The sequence below is a fragment of the Nesoenas mayeri genome (genome assembly GCF_963082525.1).
Source record: "Nesoenas mayeri genome assembly, chromosome: 4".
Classification (NCBI taxonomy): Eukaryota; Metazoa; Chordata; class Aves; order Columbiformes; family Columbidae; genus Nesoenas; species Nesoenas mayeri.
This window is the reverse complement of record NC_137540.1, coordinates 5,210,560-5,222,822: the sequence shown is the minus strand read 5'-3', so window position 1 is coordinate 5,222,822 and position 12,263 is coordinate 5,210,560. Positions and strand designations below refer to the sequence as shown.

At 41.2% G+C, this 12,263-nt stretch overlaps 2 protein-coding genes across 3 annotated transcripts in view; one reads left to right on the top strand and one right to left on the bottom strand.

The window, feature by feature from the left end:
* MANBA (mannosidase beta) overlaps window positions 1-660 on the top strand; it is a 50,830-nt gene extending 50,170 nt beyond the window's left edge. For both annotated transcript variants that reach the window (XM_080343288.1, XM_080343287.1), the window contains exon 22: window positions 104-660. The gene's annotated coding sequence lies outside the window, so the exon portion shown is untranslated. The remainder of the gene's footprint in view (window positions 1-103) is intronic.
* The window catches only part of NFKB1 (nuclear factor kappa B subunit 1), a 56,635-nt gene that overhangs the window by 2,564 nt on the left and 41,808 nt on the right, over window positions 1-12,263 (bottom strand). The window contains exons 13-20 of the mRNA XM_080343283.1: window positions 12,073-12,162; window positions 11,329-11,517; window positions 8,857-8,998; window positions 5,862-5,976; window positions 3,656-3,857; window positions 2,367-2,536; window positions 1,681-1,783; window positions 705-829 (exon numbers count right to left, since the gene is read on the bottom strand). Of these exons, the coding sequence (XP_080199409.1) occupies window positions 705-829; window positions 1,681-1,783; window positions 2,367-2,536; window positions 3,656-3,857; window positions 5,862-5,976; window positions 8,857-8,998; window positions 11,329-11,517; window positions 12,073-12,162 (1,136 nt within the window). The remainder of the gene's footprint in view (window positions 1-704; window positions 830-1,680; window positions 1,784-2,366; window positions 2,537-3,655; window positions 3,858-5,861; window positions 5,977-8,856; window positions 8,999-11,328; window positions 11,518-12,072; window positions 12,163-12,263) is intronic.

The window sequence follows — 12,263 nt, the reverse complement described above, 5'->3', positions numbered from 1 at the left end:
TTTAGCAGAAACCTGGTTAGCATCCATTATCTTGATAAGTCTCGGTAGTATTTTATAAAGTCCTAATCGCATCTGTAAATGGGCATTTTTTTTCTGTCCCCAGGATCAGTGTGACTAAAGCTACTGTACAAGACTTGAGGTACAAATGGTGAGAAGTGAATCCCCTTGCCCTTTCACTATGTCACCTGGTAACTGTTTTCAAGATACAGAGGAAGTCTTTGCAGTAAGCCGCAGTAGTACCGAGTGAGGAGTCAGCGCCTGTCTGCAACCAGGAATTCAAAACAAAGCCTGGCTTAGATTTCCACCTAAAGCTGGTACCTCTCCGCAGCTCCTGTGCTCAGAGATGCTGACTGGTTGTACCTTACACCAAACCAACTGCACACACTCAGCTGCCAAGGTAGGACACAAGAGTGTGTTTTTCCTGCACACAGTCTGCAATTCTGAAGAATGTGCAGCAAAAAACCCCACTAGAATGTGTCTCACTCTGAATGTGGGCTTTCAGACACCAGCTGCCCAAACAGCTAAATACTTTTCCATATTGAAGTCTGTAATGCAACTATTTCAAGAAGGGCCTGATCATTGTGATTTTTTTGGTGGCTGAGCTAGTTTAATTTCTGATGGCAAATTAGTAGCAGGAGTTGGCTGAGAGAGACAAACTATCCATTTATTATTAAAAAACAAAAGGAAAAAACCAGACCACGTACCTCACAGTTGGCCGCCATATCTAGCGGTGTTGTGCCAGGCACGATCCCTTCATCGTCATCTTCATCATCTTTCACATCATCTAGATCAAACAATGGCTCAAAGTTTTCAATGTGAGGATCCGCACCTGGAAAACAAGTGTGCAAAAAAATTCTTAAGAAAAGGCTTCAGGTTGGCTTTTCAACCATATTTGAAATATGCATTCTAAGTTCTGAATGGCAAATCTGCTAATTTAGCTACTCAAGCTAAATTACATTTTCTATTAAGTCAGCAAATCAACTCAATTTAAATGCTGTCACATTCCTGTATAATGCAACGCTCTGTTGTGAAGAGGGAAACAATGGCAAGCAGGTGTTAGGGCCCAAAGAAGGAGCCGTGATCATACAAACTGACTTTTGAGTCTTGGATCACTCAGAGCGCAGCACAAATGGGATAAAGCGATGGTGCGCTGCTGTTTTTTGTAGTATCACTGAAAGTGTGAGGATTAGTAAAGGACCAAGCACGCAGCCAGAGCAATAGGAGGCTTGGATTTCTGTTTCGAAGGAGAAAAATCAGGTCTAAATACAACTGAAAAAAAAGTTCCAATAAATATTTAAAACTAACTCTTCCACAGTGATATGAAATGAGAGACACCAGGAAGCTCATGTTTCAATGACCTATTTTTTCTTGTTTTTAAAGCAGCCCAACGCTTATCCCAACTGGTCTCCTCTGCTTTTTCAGCTACAAAAAACCTACAAAATAAATAGTCAAAAGACATCCAAGAGTGCCCGAGAGATTTTCTGTTACTAACATATTTTGCTTTTTTAGCCATTAGATGGTGCTAAAGAGCAGCGCACCTGAAAGTAGGTACTGATAAAAACCAAACCTCCATGTTTCTAACATCTGATCTGCTCATAAGCGAGTTCACTGGCACATTCTTTTCTGCTTGCAGCCTTGTAACCTGAATTGTCACTGTGAAAGAAATATTTCCGTTCATACCTGCTGCTTTGAGGACAGCTGCTAGTTTTGTAGAGCCCCTTCCCGCTGCTATGTGCAGAGGAGTTGTCCCATCGTACGTAGTGCTGTCCACATCCGCGTCGCCCTAAGTTTGTATTTAACAACAAAAAGAAAAGCGGTACTCCTCTAGACAATACAGCTGCAGACTCACATTGCACCATTGTCTGTTTGCTAAGTGCTGTCCGAAAAGAAGGACTGAGAAAGCAATGGCCCGCAGCGCCGCCTTCCTCCCCAGCTGCAGCTGCCGCGGGAGCTCTTAAGCACACGAGGATCAAGGTGTTAAGGAGATGAGACAAATATGCACAGATACATACACCAAGCTCTCCACGCACACCTGGATCCGCATTCCACTTCACAAAGTGATTTAACTTGTTCATAAGTAGTTTTAATGGCTGCTGGGATTACTCAGTGCAAATTAAACACAGCATACGCGGTCACGCCAGGGTCACAAACTAAATTCCTCAACTTGGGTAAAAGTTTCACCAGTAGTGCTGAACAAGTAGTAACGAACAGCATTAGCGATCATTTTGCCATTATACCAATTTAAGTATTCAAGTCAATAAACAGGAAAAAACCCTTATACCTCCCTTCTAAGGCACTTGAGGATTTTTCAAGATTTTAAAATTACGTAAATGAAAAGACCTGGGAGAAAGAAATTCCACCCTTACCTCAAGCAAAAGGCAGCCTGCCAAAGGGATGTTCTCGTGTTCTACAGCTAAATGCAATGCAGTTCGTCCAGATTTTTGTTCCTGAGCATTGACGTTAACGCCAGCAGCAATCAGCTGTTTGAGGCAGGACATGCTGTTTGCCATCACCGCCATGTGAATTGCACTGAGACCTACACAACACAAAACCCATCCACCGTGTACATGAATATTTGAAATATATGGAAATGTCAGTAATGAATTTTGAAGTGGCCTCATCTATGAGAATTATAAAATGACTGAGTTACTGTAGTTACCTGAGCAGACGGGACTTAATTTGCCTGCTTGTACACTGCAAGTTGGTGTTAATAAAAATGTTCTTCATGCATAAATTGGAAGCAGTTGTGTTATTCATGGCGAGTCAAAGCCATGCATGGGGAAAAAAATATTCAAATTACAAGGTAGAAAAGAAGGCAGTAAAGAGCTCACCTAGAGCATCTTTTGCTCTCAAAGGAGAGTAGCCTTAAAAAGAGAATCTGCACCTTGGTAGTAAACAAAGAGGCAGCCTGCACTGGCCCCATCTGCTACTGAACATTGCTTTTAGAAACAGTCTGGCCAATAACGGGTGTATTTTAGTAGGCATCCTCCTGTAAGGTCACAGTGCCGCACCAGCTCAAAAAGAGAATAATAAAGCCTTGTATCTAAAAACCAATCAAACATCAGCCTCAAACCAACCACACCAAAAATCTCTTAACACAGTTAACTTAACACAGTTTTTTGATTCCCATAATGACATTTTTAGGTCAGACATTTTGTAATCACTAGAGCAGGAGTATTAAATTCAAGTGACCTGTGCCACTGGTCATGGTCCTTGTGGTTATTTTATAGGCTCTAATTCTGTATGGTCACAAAATACCAGATATGAAATTTGACACTGGTCCAGAAATTATTTCTGAGAGGATTTCATTCACAAGAGAGGAGGAAACATTTTCTTCTGGGGCGATTTTTTCTAAAAACAGTGGTTGCACAAGGTATCTCAAAAGGAACATCTTTTTAAGATTAAAAAGAATACACAGTAGCAAAAATTCAAATCCATACTGTGTCACATGGCCATTACAAATCTTTATGTTCTGTATAACCACAAAACCTACATGTCTGTGTTCTTGGCATATAAAAGCCAAGGACTGTGTGTGCAAAAATGGGGAAAGATGCTATTTCCACGGTCTGTATCTATTGTAAAAACACTATGTTGGCAGGAACTGAGGTGTGCTTGTCCTGGAGGTGTGTAAAATACAGCCATTATCTTTCCATACCTTCACCGTTGGAAAGGTCAACCATCGATAAGATCTTCTTGTGCTTGAGGAGTACACTCAAAATCCTGTCGTCTCCTTCAGCAGCAGCTAAATGTAAGACGGAATTGCCGTGGCGATCCAGAAGGCTGACATCTGCTCCGGCCCTCAGCAAGTCTTCTACCACCTCTGCCTGCTTGGTGATCACTGCCAGGTGCAAGGGGGTCTGCAAGGGACAAAGCCAGGAGAAAATCAGCAGCAGAAATCTTTTAAACCCACAAAAGCCCCTACTGTGTGAAGACGTTCCTCCAGCTCAAAGCTAACAGGAATGAAAAGCTCGCACATGCGTGCATTTTTTTTCTACTGCTAACAGGGTCTCTCCTTACTGGAAATAAAAGCTGCTTTGCCAGTGTCAGCAGGCAGACTTTGGGAGGAACAAAGCTGCTGCCTGCTCTACAGAGCCAGGGACTGACCTGCCCATTTGAGCACTGTGGGGCTAGGGACTTGGGAAATGAGATGATCCCTGTGCCCCACAGACACTGTAACCCACTACCAGCTGCCCCATGGCCAAGTTCATGCCACAGAGGGAGCACCTGTGCTTTCCAAAGCCTGCTCAAATTGGCCTCGGGCACTTGGCTATGTCCTGATTTTGCTCCTGCATGGGGCGCTTGCAGCCGTGGGCTTGGGATTTCCTTGTCCCCCAGAACAACTCAGCACAGAAAAGAATAATATCTTGTTGTTCTGTGCATTTTTCAAAGTGCAGAACAACTGTGCATTTACACAGTGTGTCCAGCTGACTGTATCTGCACATTCTCCATTTTTGTGCAAAGACACCTGCAGCACCGAGAGGCTCTCGGACCAAGAGGCTTCCAGTATTTCTAACTGTATATGGCTTTCTCGACAGTCTTTCCAAGTGAACAGAATCATGTACAACTCCTCAAACTCAGAAATGTATGTATTTAAACAGTAAGGCATTCCAGTAAGGTTTGGGAAATCAGATTTCCAACACTAAAGTAATCTAAAAATTGCACATGATTCCATATTATTATCCTTATATTAACAGAAGACTATATGAAAAGACTAAATCCAGCTCTGTGCAATAAATTTGTGTTTGTCAATACATCTGTCAACATATTTGCAATTAATTACTGAACCTATAGGGTACATGTACGATTCAGCTTTCAGAATACCTGCACAGAAGGAAAATTCTAGCCCAAGCTTACATTCCCTCCCACCATTGGTTTATGGATTAAGTAGAAGGTAGAGGTCCTGGTAGTTAGAGATTTAGTCCTTGTCTGGAGCACAGCTTTGCTTCCTGTGTCTGTTAAACACAGGCTACAGAATTCAATTCAGAATCTTCTGCTTGCTTTCAACAGCTTCCGTATTGCAAACTTGCTTTATATGAGCAAAAGAGGACAAAAAAAGTCAAAATAAACCCTCTGGGACAATCTGTGTAGAATAAAATGCTGCCTTTAGCGTTCCCAGCCAAAGAAACAACACCAGTGTCGGAATGCTGCCGTGTAACGTCCAGCTGGTTACCTTTGGGCCAACTGAATGGCGCACACAGTTGACAAGAGATTCTTTTCCAGGCAGGTTTCCACAGCTCTTTTTAAAGCCTGAGTTATGATACAAGAACCTCAGACTACATCACAGCTGAAGCTGAGGAGATAGAATTGTGCCCGGCAATTAAAAGTGGGATGTTGTTTTGATTGTTTGTTTTGCTATGATGTGAATCTAGAAATGAAAGGGAAATTGCGGTGCTCATGTGATGGGCATGAATAGCAGAGGAAAGGCATCGTTTGTTACAGCTTCCACATGCCTACAGATAACTGATGACACAGCAACTGGCACATGATCCCAAGTTAGCCTATGTTAGAAAGGTCACAAGACCCCAAAGTTGGCACATGATAATCCACACCACTGGTTTAACAACAGACGAGCCAAATAACGACGACATGAACATAAGGATTTTGTATTTTTGGCCTGTTCTGCGATTAACCCATGGAGACGTTTCTGTTAATGTCAAGGGAAGTTACGAACTAAACCAGTGAAAACATGCTCTTGCTCCTCCATCACCTTAGAATATGTCATTGTGTGTCTAAACTTGTCTGCCTTACAGTCTGACCTGGGCTCATTCCAACGGATTGACGATAAATAAGACAGACAATAAGTTCTGCAATTTCTTTTCTGTTGGCTAAACAATCAACACCAGTTAATCACACCAGCATACCTGATAAAGGTCATTTCTCATGTTAATGATGTCATTAGAATTCAGACCACGAATCACTTCCAAGAGGTTTTTCACCAGCTCAGTATGAAGGTGGATAATTGCTAAATGAAGGACACTGAAACAAACAAGAACAGATTAACAACTTCACGCTATTTTCAAATTTATTAAAAAAATAAGGTTTTACTATAGGTCTGACTGAATTCTAACCGGTATAAACACTTGACTATTAGTAAATATCAGCACCTAAAATGAACCCCAACATTAAAAAAAGCCAGTCAGAAGAGAACTCTGTTTAACTCTTCCATCACAAAAGCAGGCTTAGAATGGCTTTTGCTGGTACGGAGCACAACTTAACTACTAGTCTAATAAATACAAACTTTGTAGCACGAAATAATTGTTTCAGAAGTTCTTTGAAATCCCCAGATTCTTTGCCGTTTTGGTTTTTTTCATGTGTTAATTCTGCAGCACACGAACAGCTCTTACTGTCAAAACCTTCCTGCAGAATTTCCACAGGCCTCTCTGCCACCAAAGCAAATTTTCCCTTGGGGGTTTCCCCAGATCTGTGGGTTTTTCTTTTCTTCGTTTTCAAACAGAAGAATGAGTAAGGACTCGGGCCCGGTGACTAACTGCCACAGGATTTGCAGCAGTGGCCAGAGATGTCAATGCAAAGGAAAAACCTGCTTTGGGACACGAATGACCCCGCACAGCAAGACATTTCACCACTTGTACCAGGTTAATGCAGTGGCCTTTCCCGTGCTCTTCTCCAGAACCAGGTACGGCTGGACTTGTAAAAGCAGGAAAAAAGCAGGTTGTAAATCACATCACCCTTCTCCAACAGAGCTGGAGTTGGTTTGTTCCATTGAGACTTCATTTCAAAGTTCTTAAAACATCTTGCCAAGCTATCCCGTGGCAACTTCTAGACTAATCTCTTGAGCATATTGCTGCTGACATTCCGTATTGACAGAGCACACGTGGGGTGTTTGTTGTGCTGCTCCAGGAATACCTGGGTATACTCAGACCTACACTTTCATCAGAAAATAAAAAGCAGTTCCTTGCCATTAGGGGCACAGAGTCATCTTGAAATTGAGACTGAGAGCGCTCCAAACCAGAAGATACTTGAAAAAGAGAAAAAACACCATTTCTAAACCAAACTCACCTTCCAAAGGCGTGTTTTATTGGTTCTGGATGCTGCCACAGGCAATACCATGGCACTTTCCCTCCTTAAGTCTCCTGTGCTGTTCAAACAGTCCCACCACTACTATAAAATACCTGCTCCTTTGCTCTCTGGTAGATGCTGCTTATTATTCTCTATCATGCTGACATTTCAATTCCAAATCTCGCTACAGAAAGAAATTTGCTCTTCTCCGGCCTTTAATTCTCTTTCCTGTAGCAAGTATCTTGATTTTACCCTGCCACTACATGTGATGCTGTAAAGACATGCTGACTAGACCATGAAAGTGAAGCCAATTCCATTTCTTGAACAGTTCTATGTCCAAAAAGTGCATTTCAGCACCACTGTGGAGGCAGAGTGTTGGAACAACATCAGGCTTCTGGTATTGATATGAATGGAGTAACAGTTGGCGTTACTGAGTGCTCGCTCTAAATATGCACTAATCACAGATTTTACAGGTTTTGCCATATCGTTTTAATGATGAAAGTGAAAATTAGGGAAATTGGTTTATGAATTCTGACTTTTTAAAAAGAAAAAAAAAGCAACAGCTCCTGCAAGAGCGCTGGAAGACAGTCAACAAAACTTCGTTTAAAAGCTGCAGAGTAATTTAGATGCATTACATACTCACAAACTAAAATCCATCCCAGGGGAAAGGCAACGTGAGCTTGAGCTTCACATACCTGCAGGTACTTCTTGACTCAGGATGAAAACAACTATCTATCATCATTTTGAAAAGTATTTTGACTTTGTTGAAATGCAAGTCCAGATCTGTGGGGCACCTTACTGATATTTAAATGCAGGTCCTACTTGCCCAATACTCCTTTAGCCTCCGCTTTTTTTGTTGGTTTTCAAAACACAGGAGCTGCATTGTCCAAAGCGCTAGCAGATTTTGTTGCTTGCCCCTGCTGCGTTCACGTCCCTGCTTTCCTCGCAGCAGACATTAGGTTGCCAACTGGAAAGCAAAGCAATTGTCTCTGATTTTGTACCCCTCTATCAGTGATCTGAGACTTGTTTTCACTGGAAGTGAAGTGAACGTAGTAGTGTCTCACAGAGTTAAGTGAACAGTGGGACAGCAGGTCTCAGTCACGGGAAATTTTCCATCTAGATGGATGCCTTAAGGTTTATGTGGCTCCTGCTGTACAAAATACTGCCATTTAAGGAAACAGAAGTGATTGCACAGGGCCTGCCCAAAGCCTGCCAGCTAAAAGGTGAGGATATGATAATGTCACTGGCTTACTCAAGAGATTATCTTTGCATGTGTTTACAGCCACTTCCACTGAATTTGCTTTTAAATAACTAGTAATCATTACTTCCCCACTGTATTTCACTCTCTGAATACCACAGAATCTCCAGAGCTGTATAGGAACAAACCAGATTTCTACTCCAGCTCACATTATTGAAGAACTGATGAGTAAATATCAGCACTCAGTTCTGCCACAAACATTCAAGCAATAACTTGGACAACAACAGTATAGGACAGAGGTAAGAGCAAAATACCACCCTCTGGGAAGAACTTGGTGTCAGTGGGAGAAAAGCAGCATGGACCCTCCAGCCTTTGCTTCCACGTCTCTCTATGCATCTATAACTTAAAGCTTCCTATGAAGACCTAAGGACTTGCATGGAATAAAAAACAGGGCATGCTCCTTCAGCACAATCTCAGTTGCAGTTCTACTTCTACCAAACAGCACAACAGAGAACGATATTTACTTGATTAGAGCAGTGCTGCAATTCATGATCATCACCCACAGGGGACACAACAAATTGACTACACCATTCTGCCACCAAAAACATGACTTTCGGCCCAGTAAGTATAGGCCAACTTACTTGTCTCCATTATCGTCCTGGACAACAGTGAGATGGCGCTGAACAGCCAACAGCATCTTCACATCTCCAGTTACAGCATAATCAAAGAGAGCATTGCAGTGTCGCTTGGCAAGCTGCATGGCCTTCTCCAGGAACAGACCATCTGCAACACAAAATTTTGTCTTCATTCGGTTGTTTTCCTCGCAACATCATTTTCTTTTGACAGGCATTTGTGCTGCCAAAGAAATCCAAAGTGCAGACCACCAAGCATTATTCACTGATTCACTGAGACAGGTTGCTAATTACTCCTGAGAGGTAAGGATAGAGGGAATGAGTCCCTTGGAAGAAAAACTAGGTGCATGATGAGCACTTAGGCAGCAGGAATGCGGAGAACAGTCAAACCCTGGAAGCTACTTTTAGTTTGAATGGCACCGAATTAATTGCATTGATGTACACTTGTGTGTAATGAGACAAAAGGAGCAGGGACTTGGACCTGCTCAGTGCAAGTGACATTTAAGGACTCTTGTCCATAAAGCACTTAAAAAAACCTCCCATGCAGTGCTGAGTAGTTTAGACTTGAGGAAACTGAGAAACAAGAAACCTAAGTGAACCATCTAATATCGCACAGAAACTCACAGAAAAGCTGTGGAATAAATACAAGGCTTTGTGCCGTCTTTCCGACTCAAATCACCTGGTTAAAACATTCCAGTGTTTACCATGCTTAGTATTTGTAGGATCCTAATTTTAGATATATAAAATGTAGAACCACTGAGATTTCAAAAATCAGAGTTTGGCATGGTGGGGAGTCCAAAGGGAGAAAGAGGAGGAAAGAAGCTCATTTGTAGAAAAAAGTCACTCAAGCCGCTCTGTCAATACCTTTGTGGTTCCCTATCAGCAAGAAACTAGTGAAAATGAAACAGATGAACTTTCAAACCACAGATGTAATTCTGGGAAGCAGTATCATCTGAAACCAGCCTGTATTTTGAATAGTTTCAAGTTTCTCTAAAACCTTGTAAGGTTAGAAATTACTAAGAGCAAACAAGTAAAATAGACTTTGCCATTTAAAACACACAAAGGGAGAGAATGCCCAGGATTTCCAGCTACACAATACCAGGCACTTACACTGGCTCAGAAGCATATCCCTGATAAACATATCACTTCTGTAAGCCAGAGACTTGCTCAGCTATCCATGAATCTTATTGTTCCAGCCAATATATCACTGTGGTTCCAATGCTATATGCCGATACATTCATATTTGCTATTTACCTCTTCACACTAAGTAATAGCATTAAATGGATGCTATGTTCAGGATATTCAGGGAAAGAGTGTTAAGAAATTTAGTCTTTTCTCATTATAGACATTTCCAAAGATACAAAACTTGATGTTCAACCTCCCTGGTTTCCCATATCAAGCAGACAGAAAATATATCCTTCAAAATACTAAGAGCATCTTTTAGTCTAATATCCAAATGTCCTAGCCTGCAGTAGCTATTTCATAGCACCTGTTCTTCTGCATCTATTCTTCATATAATCCAGAGCTTCAAACTGCTTCTTTTCCTGTCATTATAATAGATAAAGAAACAGTCAACTTCTTGCCTACAACGTTCATTACTCAGAAACCAGGTCAACAACCCAGGCTCCTCCTTGGCGACTGCTAGAGTGGACATTGTTATTTCTTTACATAACAGCAAGAGATTCTGCTCTCTGAATCACAACCAGAACTGCAAAAAGCAAGTTCTTCAGCTTTACTTAGGAGGAGCATCTGTTTCTCAGATCACAAGAAGCTACACCTTGGAGATTTTCACAACTACTATGCAACTTTGATTTTCCAGGTCACAGTTTCTGTTATTAACACAGTGCTGTTAATAGCAAGTGTCGCACCGGGCTGATACACACAAGATAACGTGCCCTTTCCCTGACCAAGGAGGGAATTAAAGTGGTCTAGATCATATAGCACTTGGTAAAAGAACTAAAAATTCTTTCCTGCTCAATTCCTACCACTACCACATCTCTCTAGTCCAACTGCTGGTTTTTAATACTATGAGAAGTATGATTACTCAAATCCTTTTAAAAAAGGGACCATTAACTATTTTTAAAAATAATTAATGAAAAGGAAATCTTACTGTCTGGGAAAGGGTGATTTGTAGTCTTCATATATTTCACAACTCTGCTGCTAAACCATTTCTACTTACTGCTCTTGCCTTCCTCCCCTTCTGTTCACCAGTTTGATGTATAAGACTTTGCTACCCAACAGTGTTATTTTACTGCGTATGTCTCACATGGGAACAGATAAATTTAAATTGTGGCAGTACAAAGGTAGAAGATTATTTACAGAACTATGTACGGGGAATGGAATCCCTCCCATTTCCTCCAGGAGGCATTATCATGTTTTGAAAACAGCAAGCAGACGGTTATGGAGTTTACAGGCCTTTAACATCAGCTTTGCCCACACTGCAGTCTGATCTACCCTAAATACATGTACTTGTTCACTTACCCTGCCACCTGCAATCTGCTTCATTTACTTCAGTTTTACAGGAAGCAGCAGCATCCTCCTCATTTTCACCAGAGGTTCTGCACTCGTTTTTCTCCAGAGTTTCCATTTTCGTTTCATGTTTTGTGTCCCATTTGTTACTTTGCTTATCAGAACTCTTCCCATCTTGATCAGCTGTGCTATTTGATAGTTCTTCAAACAAAAATCAGGATCATTAGTGTCCAATACAGTGGGTGTTTTATGCACATGATAAAAGCAACTGGTGAAAACCAAATCCTGAAGAACTCAATACAAACATTTACTTTGACATAGGTGTTATCATTAAAAACTCATAGTACTCCAGATGGCAACGCACATGGACAGACAATAGCAATGTAACTCGCTCTAAAGTGATGTTTTTGACAGTCTCTGCTTTAAAGATAAACTTTTACATATAACAACACATAAACCTTACATTCTGTGGTACAAGAATGCAAATCTGCAGTATTCTCAGGAAATGTAGCAAAATTATTCAGACAACAAATTCATCCCTGAGACTTTGGAAATAACTACAGAGCATGCAACATCCAGATCTGAAATGACTTCTCTGTTTTATGTAGCCAAGAACGCCCTTATTATTAACCCAATATTTTCCATTGACTTTAATGCTACTTCTCTGGGCTACTGTGTAGTATCAGACTTCAGCTCATACTGTAGAAGAATATAAAGATGGTGCAACTGTTACAAGAACAACATTTTTACCCTTACCATGTTTCATTCCAGCATTAGACTTTGTTGTGCCAGGGTGGAAATGCATCCCTCCAAAAGCAGAGTATCCATATGAAGGATAACTGAACCCTAAAGAAAGAAAAAGGATTAAGAATTAATACAATTACACCTGAAAGGAATGAATACACCATCTGGAAGAACACTGAACCTGAAGAACTGAAACTCTGTTT